Source organism: Mchenga conophoros, linkage group LG5, assembly GCF_057382185.1.
Source record: "Mchenga conophoros isolate Kocher_MC1m ecotype Shallow Benthic linkage group LG5, M_conophoros_male_GT1.1, whole genome shotgun sequence".
Lineage (NCBI taxonomy): Eukaryota > Metazoa > Chordata > Actinopteri > Cichliformes > Cichlidae > Mchenga > Mchenga conophoros.
Window position 1 is genome coordinate 1810065 of NC_140530.1, and position 14540 is coordinate 1824604.

General features: G+C 38.1%; 1 protein-coding gene and 1 long non-coding RNA gene across 3 annotated transcripts; both read right to left on the reverse strand.

The window, feature by feature from the left end:
- Positions 1-922: 922 nt before the first annotated feature.
- Positions 923-3955, reverse strand: LOC146573565 (uncharacterized). The gene is made up of 4 exons (XM_085275488.1): positions 3477-3955; positions 1947-2105; positions 1405-1500; positions 923-1326 (listed from the first exon to the last, which is right to left on the reverse strand). Exons 1-4 carry the CDS (start codon positions 3618-3620, stop codon positions 1006-1008), a joined length of 720 nt encoding a protein of 239 aa, XP_085131614.1. The 5' UTR covers positions 3621-3955; the 3' UTR covers positions 923-1005.
- Positions 3956-7050: 3095 nt separating this feature from the next.
- Positions 7051-9239, reverse strand: LOC146573566 (uncharacterized). Of its 2 annotated transcripts, none has more exons than XR_014892550.1 (3): positions 9181-9239; positions 7306-7424; positions 7051-7223 (listed from the first exon to the last, which is right to left on the reverse strand). It is a non-coding gene; the product is annotated as an uncharacterized LOC146573566 (long non-coding RNA). The 2 variants fall into 2 exon arrangements; XR_014892549.1 differs by lacking the exon at positions 9181-9239 and adding an exon at positions 8436-8661.
- Positions 9240-14540: the final 5301 nt, after the last annotated feature.

The following is a 14540-nucleotide window of genomic DNA, read 5'->3' on the forward strand; positions in this document are numbered from 1 at the left end:
GTAAAAAAAAAAAACGTTGCTAAAACTTAAAAACTCAAGGCAACCGACTGCATTTACGTTTTTAGGTTCTGATGGATAACTTATAATTTCAAGTTTAGGAGATAAGTTGCTTTAGCTAATGTTTTTGTGTTGACAAAATTAATAATTGTCCTTTTTCTCAACTCATATTTTATTGTTTTTGCAACGTATTTCCTAAAGTTTACACAACATATTTTTTTTGTTTTGCCAATCAATTTCCTAAAGTTTAGAAAAAGTATCTTTCATAGTTTTCATGAGGTGCTCCCTGTTGTACCAATGAATGTTTACACAGTTGATTTTCAAATAACTTTGTGTTCAAACACAACTGCACCACTGACAATGTTGACTTTTGAGATCAGCCATTTTTAACATACTGACAACATTCAGCCACAAATAAAGTCCTTCCAAAAACACAAAAAAAGTCAAATTTTTGTAACAAATGTTACTCATCCAATTTTAAAGGTGGTGTTGTCAGACAGAATATCAAACCTATCTTGATAGATAGTCACTAACAAACGGATTCAAAACATCAGATGGCAGGATGTGAACAACTTCTATCTGGTTTCCATACAGCAAACAACTTTCAAACAAATTTTTCCACCACTTGTCTTTTAATAGTAATGGTATCAACACTCCAATTTCCTGTGAAGTTCAGTATCGCGCCACATTTGTTATAAAACTAGTACAAATGTACCTAAAACCAGATTATAAAAATTGTTTAAAACAGCTCAAGTTAGAATAAAACCTTTCAACATTTTATAATAACATGTTATACATGAAATCTGCAATCAGTCATGCAAGCTACATTAAGTAAAGTTAGAACAGAAGACATTGATTCAGAACTTTCTGCACCTTACCGTTTTCTTAAAGACAGAAATTAACTTTTTTCAGAGCAACTTGCCACGAAACCCAAAAACTGTAAATCAAAACAAATTGCCATTCTGTTTTACACAAGTTGTATTTGAGTTGAACATGTTGTCAAATAGGTTAGACTTTGGTTAAGAGCTTGGTTTTGAAGCTTCTTATCCTCTGGGAACAGGTAGATGTCAACTCCATAAAAATGTGTTGCACAGCTTCAAATGTGTACTTGAGTTCTTTGGGAAACTCCATGTTGAGCCCATAAAGTAGGCCAAACAGGTAGGCAAAGGCAGTGGGAAGGTCTGGCAGATCATAAAGAATAATGTCCTCTTCCAAAACAATGGCAGTGTTGACCACTGTGGACTGCGAGTTGGGTCCCACGTAGTCCTCCAGAACAGTGAGGATGCCCACCGTAACACCTCGGGTTGCCCTCTCAACTGGATCTGTATCCTATGCAAAATAAAAAACAACAGTACATATAAGTCTCTGAAAACCAAAACTGAAGATTGAGTAGATTTGCATACTCACCAGACATGTTAAGAAGAGTTTGGTCTCGTCGTCGCGAACAAATATCGGTAACCCTTCCAAACTGATGGTTCGTCGATGCTGGACTATGTTTGAGACCTAAAACAAGGAAATCAAATAAGACTCAGTCTCATTTATAAACCTACCATTTTGTTTTTAAAGCACATTAAGTGTTGTTGCTCAAAATACAGCCTTAAGAAATAAGATGTTGAAATGAGTTATTACAGATAATTGGTCATGTTTTTGTCAGTTTTTTTTATTTATTTATTTTTTAAGTAATTTTGATGTGCAACAAATGTAGCACACTTATTACAACATTTATAACAAAAAGTGCCATGAGTGGGATGAGAGTTGAACTGTCTGTCATGACCTGCAATCTGCCAAACACAGCGCTGCTTGTTAGCTTATAATCCCATTCAGGACACACTTTTTGAAAACTAACAATTTTTACATCAATTTAGTAAATATTTAATAAAGTATCTTTCGTTACAGTGGGAACTTCAGGTTCCTCATAAACCAGACACAAATACATTTTTATATATTACCTGTTCATCAAACTTCTGCAACAGGGAATCCATGTCATTGCGGAAAGCAGCTTTTCTAATTCGATACAGCTTAATCAGCCGAAGTGAGTAAGTGTCGAGGGCAGTCATGAAGGTCCCCATGAGATCCTTGGTGGTAATGCGTGAGAATTCCGCACAAATCTACAAAGCAACAAAAAAAATATAGAAGAAAACTTTTAAAGGTACATTATATAAAAATCACATTGTTTTCAAATTTGGTTAAAAGAGCTTAATTTCAAAACATTTAGTCTCGGTTGATCTATTGGTCAGGCCTTGATTGGATTTTTTTTTTCCTTTAGTGGTAGTGGTGGTACAAATTATAACTGACGTATTAAAAAACAAAACAAAAAAAAAACCAAGAAAAATCTGATCGGCAGATCTTACAGTAAGTCTATAGAATACCTAATCAAATGTTGATAAGACAAAATAATGGTTTCAATTGTTACAGGATGCATTGCAGAAAAGAAATAAATCAATAAATTGTATTTTAAATTCATTGAAAAAATTCCATTAATTTTATAGTTATGTAAGAATGAAGTAAGAATAACATCCTGTGGTCAAATTTGTATACTTTCATAACACGTAAGTGACTTTCTCAATCCTGTTCTGTGAGTTTCATGGCTGTTGCCTGCTAAGGGTCAGCACCAAAAGATTCTAGATGCCCAGTGAAGACAAGTCATTGCGGCGACCGTGGTTCAGGGGGTTGGGAAGCTCATCTGTAACCGGAAGGATGCTGGTTCTATCCCCAGCTCTCTCTGTCCTGGTCGTTGTGTCCTTGGGCAAGACCCTTTACCCTACCGCTTACTGGTGTTGGCCAGAGGCGCGATATGGCAGCGTCACTTCTGTCAGTCTACCCCAGGGCAGCTGTGGCTACAACTGTGGTTTCCCTGCACCGATGTGTGAATGTGAGAGTGAGTGAGTGAGTAGTGGAATTGTAAAGCGCTTTGGGTGCCCAGAGAAGAGCGAAATAAAAGCAATCCGTTATTATACACAGCAAGTTGACAAGTAAATAGATTTCACTTCAATAGTTGTTGGTAATACCAAAATTAGCTTCATATTTTTAGAGCCAAGTATTTTTTTTATATTTTACCACTAGCATTGTTAGCTCATCGCGAGCCTTCAACCTTTTCTACAAGATATTGGAGTGATACAAACAGATGCTTTTAAAGGTCCTATATCATGTAAAATCAACTTTTTGGAGCTTTTAAACACATTTTAATGTTATTTCCTTAGATTAAAAACCCTCCAGAGTGGTTTTTGGCTTAATTCAGGCATTTCTTAGTTGTCTCAGTGAATCCTTTCCCCATAACCGTGGCTCAGCTCTCTCTTGCAAAACGACTGACTCGTAACATTGGGATTAAAATTTCTTTCTAACAACTCCAAATGCCTTGAAATTTTTCTGGGTGAATAAATGAACGTTTTCCATTTTAGAAATAAGACCACACTGGGGGAAAAGGGAAGAAGAAAAAAACCCCGGAAGTTTTCCTTTAAATATTTAAGAGATTATCTTACCTGTTCTTTCAAGAAGAGAGCTGGCCATCTGAGCTGCATTTCCTTGACCAAGGGCTGCATCTCCACAACTTCTTTCCTCCTGAGAGAGAATGTGATGTCCATCTTTTGGGTGATGAGTGCCATGTTCTTATCCCTCTTCTTCATTTCATCTTCCAAAATGCATCTTTCATTTTCAAGAGACTCATCATTGTAGTTTTCTGGGCCATCAGGGATAAAGTTGACTTCACCTCGCTTTGGTTTCTTTAAGGAAAATCTATTTGAGCCACTGTCATCTTCTTCCCCTCTTCTTTTTCGATTGACTGCAACTTCACTACATCCAGCTTGACTTAGCTTGGAACGGTAGTTGCCAAGCTTGAACTTAATGCTTGTTGCCCAACCATCATATCCTGTGCCATTGCCAGGCTCTTTGAGGCAGGGATGTTTGGAAACTAGCTCCTGTGCAACAGATGTTATTTCATTCTTGTCAGGGTACGCTTTGATTGCAAACATTTCTTGTGCCAGCTTGTCTAGAATTTCCATCTTGATGTCTCTTGTTACACTTAAATTTGCCCCTGCTTTCTCATATACCTCATTGCCCTTGAGAAGTTTTAACGCTACATCATAGGAAAAGGTTGGGATAGGAAATGGATTTGGCCACTGTGAAGTGCTACGCATGTAGGTCTTTGTGGATGAGGATGGGCTGAAAGAAGATGCTGAACTCACACTGGCTGTATCAATAGATGAGATAGCGCTATGATCAGATGGAGTCTGTGGTGGCGAGGCTGATGCATTTTCCTCCCAAATGAGGTGCAACACTGCCCGTCCAGCAGGTAGCTCCTTAATATCCATCAGGTTGCAAAGTGCGTTCCCAAAATCTGGGTCTTCATATTGTATTGCAAAGTCACCTTCAAGTCCAAGCTTTGCTTGTAGTTCATCTTGAAGCTGCTTCACAGATTCTGGAACAGTGGACAGTTGGATTTTTCTGATAAGTTTTGGACTGACGTGGACTCGCAGTAACAGGGCCTGTGAAGACAAACCAAAAAAAAAGGGCGCAATTCTAAATAATTGACAAATTCAAAGTAATCAACTGAAAACTATTTATGAATAATACATACCATCACTTTCAATGCAGGAGGCACGTAACAGGTGTCACCATCAGTTGTCCATCTACGCAGTATTCAGCTAAAGGGTGGTAATCATTCAAATCTTCTGGGTCAAGTATTTCCAGATCTTTGTAGCTGCTGTCAAGCCGATATGATCTGTAGTGTTCCATAAACCAAGAGGAGAGCTTTGTAGCAACAAATGACACTTTCCCAGAGTCTACCAAAATGTTCAGTATCTTGTAGAATTCAGGTAGTCCACTCAGTTGTCCTGATGAAATGATCATGCCTTTAACATACTGGGTCCCATACAGATAAACACATTTAGCAAATGACACAGCTTTTACCTGTGGATATTTCAGTTTCAAGCACTTCTGAAGATTTTCATTCAAGAAACAGATGTCAACTGTGTCAATATTATCAACATGCAGACTTGGTTTAAAAAGACTGTGACCATCTAAGAAGTATGCCATCATTTGTTGATGCTTTGAAGAAAGTGTTAGTAGTATATTCTTAAAACATTGGACATCATGCACAGTTTTCTTGAAAAAGTTGTGCTTAGATTCAAATCGAATAGTCCACAAATCAACTAAGGGACCAAAACAACGCACAAGATGACTATAATGTTCAATATAGTGGTGTTTTGGCTTCAAATTAAAATCAGGAAAAGTCTCTATCAGTAATCGTCGATGATCCAATATTTTGGTGTCCAAGTATGACAATATTTCTTCTGATAGAGTTGTCGAGACAACAATTTCAACAAGCTCCTTAAGGTCCATCAATACTTCCCATGATGGCTCATGTTCTGGTATACGGGTCCCAATGATAAAAGGCAGCAAACGCAAAAGTGTCCAGTTTTCATGTCCATTGCCACTCACTCTTCCTGTTCCAAAACTGGCTTTTGTAATTTGTTGTGGCTTGTTGAGCTTATCAGAGAATTTATATGGAAATGATTTTATACATTTGTTTAGTCCTTCAAATGCAATAAAACCCTTTCTGATTAAATCTTGAAGACACAAACACAATTCCACAGGGACAACACCTTCAAAGAAATCATGTAATATATCTGGAGGAAATCCAGTGACTGGATGAAAATAGGACAACGCACTTAAGGCACAGGAACCTTTGACACCACACACACTTTGTCTTTGACCATCCTCAAGCTCTTCTAGAAAAATGTTATGCTGTTCCACAGTTCTTAATGGAAATTCTGTAGGATCAAGAGCTGCAATCTGATGTTTATCAATACTACAAAATCGACAAAATTTGTCGACATTAAAGGACTCCAAAAAGCCTGCAAGGCTGTGAGCCCCAAGGTTATCTGCACAGACACAAAATACAGTTCCCTTTAAAAAACTATTTAAAGATTCAACATACACCCCTGTGCTTTCAAGACATTTTAAATCCTCAATGAGTGGATAAAGAAAAGCATCATACCCAAACTGTTTAACGTCTACACTTTTACCAAGAAGAGCAAGCTGTATTGAGTGTAATGTAGAACGAAACCTTGCAGATAAGTTGAGTACAACCCAATAGACAGCAGTTATTTTATGAATTTTTCGAGATGTTCCTAAAGGGTTGCATATTTCAAAGTCGTCAATATACAAAGCTAAACTAATGCAAGTATCTTGCAATCCTAAAAGCTTGTTGTTTTTAAAATACTGCCCATCTCTAAATGATCTGTAACCTTCACTAATTTCTTTATCAAATGCTAACTTTTCAAAGAAACTTTTCTCTTTCAATAAGTTCTCCAAGACCTGGTTTACTGAGACATAAACAAATGTATTTCTAGTTCTCGCTTTGTAGATGTACTCTGTAGGCTCAATTACATGAAAATTATTCTTGAAATAAATATTTCTCTTGTAATCAGTAGATAATGCACCTTTTGGTTCTGTTGAGATAATTAATGGGTTGGTTTTGAAAAGTGCATCATTTATATTTTTAATTACATCATCATCTGCCTCAATGTTCTGTTCAGCAAGCACCTCTTTGATTCTTTGAAATGAATGAACCTGAGAAAATTTTAAAATGTCACTAATTTCCTCAATAATTCTCTGCAAAGCACTGTTAGAAACATGTAACAAAGTTTGCATGCATAGAAAAAGTCTAGCTATTTTATGTTCAAGACATTGGTAATCTACAAACTCATTGTCCTCTTTATCACTTGATGCTACACCTGAACCACTTGGTAATGTCTCTGGCTCCTGAGAGGTATTTAAGGATTTATCAGGGGAGCTACTTTCACTAGGACATGCATTTGCATGAGAAATCAGTCTAATACAGTTTTTTATATCTTTTGAGTTTTTGTGCTTTCTGCTTGTGTGTGACGTAAAGGTTGATAAATTGTTGGTAGCATAGTCACATTTTTGAAAAGGACAGGATACAGTCTGATTTTTTTAAGTGCCTTAAAATATGTGAAATAAATGTATGCTGTGAGCAGTTTTCCTTAAATTCACAAAAAAATGTTGAGATCTCCTGCCTTTTCTTAGCCCTGTTGTGTGATCTGCTGAGGTGAGACTTCAATGCCCCTCGTGTCCTAAACGAACAGACGCAGTCACTGTAAACACAGGGCAAATGAAATCCTCTTCTATGTCGTAGCTGGTGATGTCTTAAGAGTACTTCTTGGCTTGAACAGACAAAAGAGCAGAACTGGCACTGCATACAAAAGCTATAATGAGAAGAGAGGAGAGGACAGTGTCAACAATTCAAAAGAAACCTGAATTAATCTCAAATTACCAAAGTTACATTACCTGATAATGTGTTTGGGGCGGGGGGCAGGCACTCCTGTTCTGATTCCTCTCCTTACCAACTCCTCATCAGTCCCTCATAAATCAGGACAAGCAGTGGTCTGGAGTTGGCTTTTAATTCTCTAAATAAATAAAAATAGCAATTAGTTTTAAAATAAAATGCCAGCTTCCTGACATTACTTAAGAATTTTTTTCTCCTGTCCTAATTTTTTTGGCTCACTAAAGTGAGCTGATTCTGCCTTGTAAAATGCCATGTGAAACACAGTAAAACAAATAATTTACAAAACATACATTACATCAAATGTTTAATTTATTTAATTTATTATTAACAAATTGTATTCTACATGGAATGCACCAACAGTATACTGGGATGTATTATGTAAGCCAAGGATAATTTTGTGTGATTGGTTTTACAACTTAGAATGACAAACATTGGATTGAGAGTATGAGTGGGATAAAACTCCTGAAGCATCTGTTTAAATTATCAGTGCATTTATTAATGGTGCTCCATAAATAAACCAAAACAATGTTGTTTTGTGCATAACAAAAAGCTCACAATTGTGCGATCAAAATGTAAAATAAAAGATGCTGAGCATAATAACAAAGACAGATTTTGCAGCTGCTCTGTTTCCAAGTTCTACTGCGCAACTGACAGCCTGGAGTTTGAAATCCTCTTTGTAACCGTGTCTCTTACAGGCGCCATTTATGGTCCTTACACGCATAATATGGTAATATTACGTTGAAGCAGAGTACGTATCACTCTGCGAGGCTCCTCGGTAGCCGTAATGCTCCAACAATCCATCAAGCAGTGCTGCTTCATAGCTTACCAAAGTCGTACCAAAACATTTTTTGACATATTTTTTTAAGCTGTGTACCACATAAAATTGGTTCGAGGTCAGTAAGCACAACCAGAATTCATACATAAGGCAGACTGTCGATTTTTGAGATGAAAGGATTTTAGGCCGTGCGTCAACGCGTTAGCCCGGTTAGCTCACTAACGCCACCCAGCCCCACGCACGGGGTGATCCGCGGTAACTAGTTAACGGAGATTTGCCCCGTTAATGCAGTTATGGCATTAACTTTACGCTGACAGCACTAAAATAGTAATCTTCAAATGTTTTCTTTTTACCGACCAGCTCCTCTTTGATAGCTGCCGTGTCCATCTTGTCGTTGCCTGCAGGTGAAGCGATGGGGGAGGGGGAGTTGTGTTCAGTGAAGGAGAGAGGCGGAGTAACACAGCGTAGAGACAAAAGTGGACGAAAGAGAGGCAAACTTGCGGCTCCACGAGTATAATGATAATGTAGACTATATCGATATAAACTATATTGTCACATCTCATATTTCATTTAGTTCATTTAGTGGAGCTCGCTGGCCATGAGGACTCCACCACCCCGTTGACACAGAAACTAAAGCACACATTTTATTGGCTAAATGTGATTCGAACAAATTAAATGACATGGCAGCAGGCGCCCCCGAACTTTATTTTATTTTATTTAAATAGCGGCGGGGGGTTGCTGCCGTTGGTCATGAGTGAGCCAGCCTATTTTGTTTCGTTCGGTGGTATGGCGGCCACAGACTGCACTTCATGAAATACGCATAGGGGGTGTCGCGGAGGCTTGTCAGATATGAGCGCGCCTCTTTAGTAGCGAAGTTTGTCGGATTTTCATTGCTTTGTGACATGGCACGTAGTTTGTGACATGGAATCTTAAATGATATAGTAAACACATACCCATTAGCCACAAGGCTTCTTAGCCAAGAAAGTAATGCTATGCTAAGTTTCGGAAAAATACGAAGAACTTCAGTTGTGATATTTCTAAAAGACAAATTGAGACTGTTCAAACATATACTGTCTGATATAATAAAAGAAACATTACTTGCCTTTAGAAACTTGAGATGAACGATCTATCCAGCTCCTAGCCTCACGTTCTCATTAAGGCAGACGGGCAGGTGGCTTTCAGTCCTTGCAAAAGCGCAAAGTAGACCCCGTAGCATCCAAAAATATGAGATGCGCATGCGTACTCAGGCACAGAAAGGCGCCAACAGCTTCAACTCATGTAAAACTTGAATTCATTCATTTTGCCAGCAATAAATTTCATCTGAGACCAACTTTTGCTCCAAAACGTTAAATGATTAGTTGAAACCCTTAATGTATTTGAGTTTATGGGCCAACTGAACTTTTATTGTTGAATTGTGAAAGAAATGACTGTAAGCTCAACAACTGCAAGTTTGATTTTTTACAGTGTGGTATGGTTTAAAGCCAGACTGAAATTTGTCACTAATATTATTTGTATTTAAATAGGCCTTTAAATTGCAAAAAGACAATTTTCTCTAGTACTTCAGATAAGAACGTGAGTTTGGAGATCGGTCTATAGTAGAGATGGCACGATACCACTTTTTTATGTCCGATACCGATATCATAAATTTGGATATCTGCCGATACCGATATGAATCCGATATAGTGTTTTTTAATCAACAAAACTGTTTTTTAAATATCTTGCTGCATTTTGTATAAGTTCATACTCAAGTTTAAAACAACAACTACACTAAAGCTATTCTGTTATACCTGTATGCAAAAAAAATATTTCATAGTTCAGCAATACTGATCAATCTAATAAACTTAAACCTACACCATCCTCTCTATTCTGGTATTTTAAAGAGTACTTAGCATAAATATTAAGCAACCTAACTAATAGGGTTCCAACTCCCAGCAACAACAAAAATAAATAAATAAAAAATAGGGAACCACCCCTCACGCTGCACCTCATGATGCTTAATCGACGTAATCAACCTTAATTTGATGCAGTGTGAAAAAAAATGCACAGAAATCAATTATTTTTCAATATATTAAAATATTAAATAGATTCAACATCTTTCTTCAACAAAATTGCAGGCTGCACAGATGGTACCTTCCCAAAGGAAAAAGTACTATAGCTTACTAGGGTATATATATTAGACTTAATAGTCACTATATACAGTATTTGACTTCTATTCATTTTACATCAAATTAAAACTTTGGGTGTCAGATAATTATTTATTAAAAGCTCGACATTTTAAATGAGAATAAGAAAGAAAAGTATGTCTTTGTGCCCCCTTTTCCCAGTTAATGCCCTATCGGCCCCCCTGGCTAAACTTTGCTAGATCCGCCCCTGCACAGTTACCAGCGTCAGCTACGTAGAAAAAGATCCTCGAGTAGAAAGTAATATTAAATCAATTCTAACAACAGCTTATCAAGCTTAAACGTGCTGCTGTTGTTCAGCCGCTGGTTTCCTCTTTCTGGTGCAAAGTGGGCCAAAAGCAAACTAGAGACACGGACTCGCGACAGAAAAGCCGATCAGCTGATCATTAAGCAGTTTCATGATTGAAGTAGCAGCAAGAGAGAGAGAGAGGCAGTCGCTCCATATATTAGTTGTTAAGCTTAACGCAGGAATGCTTTACAAACATTCAGAGATGGACTTACACACTTGCTTTACTTCTCTCGGGGATAACTTTGTCGGAGATGAAATGCCGGGTTGCTAGCGAAGCTCCAAATGCTATCCAGACCACCGACAGGTCCCGCATGCCACAGCCGCTCTATCACGTGATGCATACTGCTCCGACTGCTAACGTTCTGAGGTGAGTTACGGCGTGTTGCAAGTTTTGTGAGGTGCTTTCGTGATATTTAATGGATCGGATTACATTTTTTATTTTTCTCCGATATCCGATCCAGTAATTTAGGTCAGTATCGGACCGATACCGATACGTAATATCGGATCGGTCCATCTCTAGTCTATAGTTTGCAGGATTTTTCTGGTCAAGGCTGCTTTTTTTTTTTTTTTTAGAACAGGTTGCACTGTTGTGTGTTTAAAGGCAGTTGGGACGCAGCCCACTAGTAATGATAGGGGCGGTAGTTACACTCGCAGTAGCACAGGAACAGAGCGGGAGGGAGAGAGAAAGAGAGCCAGGGACAACAACGTCACATTAGAAAGGTATAGTAATCATCCACAACTATTTTCAGTTGCAGATGATGAAGGATTCAGAAAGTTTATTCATGCAGGCCCATATGACAGAGAATGTGGATTGACAAACAGGATTGACAAACTGGTGCGGAGGTCTAGCTCCGTGCTGGGATGTCCCCTGGAGTCTGTGGAGGTGGTTGGTGAGGGGAGGATGTTAGTAAAGCTGACATCCATCATGAACAACCCACATCACCCACTGGATGAGTATGTGAGTGGGCTGAGCAGCTCCTTTAGTCAGAGACTGAAACACCCTCGCTGCAGGAAGGAGCGCTTTCGCAGATCATTCATCCCAACAGCAGTTAGACTCTATAACTCCTCAATCACGATGTCATAAGTCACTGGACACTGTGAACATCCACGGTCACCACTTCATGCACAATGGACCTTCCATGACCTTCCAAGCTATATAGTTTATGTCTTCCATATTTCCATATTTTCAACTATATCCATAATCACATACTGTGTATGCTACCATTGTATATAGTGTATTATCTTACTTTTTTTTCATTGATTGTACTTAATTGTATTTTTGTATTTCCTTCATATATCTGTACTTGAGCTGAGGTGACGCAAAAATTTCCCCGTTGTGGGATCAATAAAGTCTTATCTTATCTTATCTTATGTGCATCTTCTTTTTGTTTTCATATTTTAATTTACATTTAATTGTGTTGTGGTTTGCAGTGTTTTGTGTTGTTTCACTTTAAATTAGTTTGAAAGGAAAAAGCTGAAAATTTAAATAGTTAAAAGTTGAAATGTAAATAGTTGGTTTTTGTATTATATGATTTATTTATTACATTTTATGTGGAGTGAATAAATAAAAGTATATCTATGGTGGCCCCTAGAGACAAAGCACGTACAAACTCCGATGCACGTACAAACCCCGAAGCACGTACAAACTCCAAAACGTACAAAACACAACAGAAGTGCTCCAGGATGCTAGGGGCAGTGTTGAGCTTTTGTTACCTAGTGGCTACACAAGCCAGGAAGTACCAACGACTGGCTTTGGTGTGTGGTAGTAAAATGTAAATGAACATTTTTTAAAATTATTTGAATATATATGAGTGCTTGTATATAAATACACAAACAATACACATATGCTTTCAATTGTGTAATTTAAGTGTCTAGTGTTAAGGTTCAAAATTGAGGAGGGAGAGTACAAACCACTCTTGGTCCAGAAGCTCTTTGGTCAAACAATGATTTTAATGAACACACGTGTGGGAAGACACTCTGTACGCAGACAGCCAGTAGTCCTCGACTTAATCAAAGCATGAACAGATATTTTATAGCATCAGGGTTTGTTTACTGACGCCCCTTCATGCGTCACCGGTACATTTTATACATAGATCAGATCAACATCATCATGACTTTTCACCCAGAAAATCATCTTCTATTTTCATGGCTTGGTACTTTCCGTTCTTATCTTAAAATGAATTGTTCCTCTTTCTTGCCGAGACAACAAGGACGGTTCCTCTAAATAAATTTAACTAATGTGTGTGTATGTGTTGACCTCACATGCTCTTTGTGTCACCTCTTCACCTACTGTCTGTGTCTCGTCCTCAAATGCTCCTCAAAATAACCTGCACTTAGACTCTGCTTTCGGTTTCAGTTCTGCAAAAGGCACACTCTGCAAACCTGCAACTTCCTGTCAGCCTGCAACTTAGTCTTTCTGAAAGACACACACTGTCCAACCCCTGAATGCAATATAAACTCCAGATTATATTATTAATGCAATGGTAATAATGACAATTATTTAACAATAGCAGTAAAATAATTTCCCTGCTCCACACTCCCTCTCTCGACCTCTGGAACACCAGAGGTCGCAATACATTGTGTCCTCGCTCAGACCCTCTCTGGTGGTCTCGGACCTCGAGATCTCCAGGATCCTCGCCCCTCCTGTGGTCGCCGAGATCTTCTGCAAAGGAAACAAAACACCTTTTCCTGCACCTCCCTAACTTATCCTATCTGGGACTCTTTAATCAAAAGCATGATCCTAATTATCTTCTTAACTTATTGACTTGTATTTATATATATTCTTCAACGTTACTCATCACTTTAAAATTCTTTAAGCGCTGGTTTCACGTCCGGTTGCTCGCTCTATTTTTCCCTTATCTGATCATCAACATCCTGTGCACAAATTGTCGCTGCTGCAAGTTCCTCTACTCTAAAAGATCCAAAAGAAAACAACCACTTTAATCAATTAAGTTTAAGCATATAAGCAATTACTCCTGTATACATTTCATCATAGCTAAATGCTGCCTTAAAAACAACTCCTATGTGTTAACACTAACTTCATTTTAAAACCTCACATTTCCTATGTTATAACCCGTTTTTGGTATAGCCTTTTTATTTCATTTTGCTCCTTTTAATGTAACCATACCTTCTAATTCTAGTTTATCAGACTTAACCAAATATATATGCTTTCCTTCCTCTTTGGTCCTTCTTTTAAGTTCAGTTAAAAGCTAAATGAATTTAAGGCCTTTTGCCTGGAATCAATACTGTCATGTGTGTTTCTTAACTCTGTGTCTGTAAGCGTGTGCAATCCTTCATGAACTCATATTATCCTCACAGTAGATTGGCTAATCATAGCGCTAGCCAAAGGCTCGTGACCCTCCAGAGACAAATTTGAGCCACAACTCCTTTAAAAGCACAAAATGCAATATGTATAAAAATCATTTCTATTTATAAGCTCCCCCTTTATCCTAAAAATACCTCCTATGTAATATCTGTATGTGTAAGCCTACATTATAACCACTACTTCTAGAAATCAAAAAGAAATCAAAGCTGTTCTTCTCCTTCAACCCTCACTAATTTTCCCTCTAAGAATTATTCTCAGCTTTGAAAAACCGGCATTGTATCTTCTAAACAGGATTCAGTTCTGTCATGGTCCTGGGCCATGTTGGCCCAGTATTCTTGGTTCCTTGTATTTTCGCTCCTTATTTAGGCCAGGTTTTCTGAGGTGTCCTGTTGTGGTGTTCCCTAAGTGTTTTTCCCTTTGTGACTCTTACCCCCTTGTGCCCCTCTGTGTATTTATGAGCTCTCGTCTCTCTTTGTGTTTATTCCATGTTTTCCCCCAGCCTGTTATGTCTGTGTTCTCCCCGTACTTTCTCTCCTCCTGTCTGAACCTCTGTGTACTTCCTGTTTTACTTTGACAGTCTCTCGTCAGTATGTGTAATGTTGTGTTCACTCCTGCCCTGTCTCGTTATGTTTATCAGTGTCCCCTGTGTTCCCCACCTGTGTGTAATC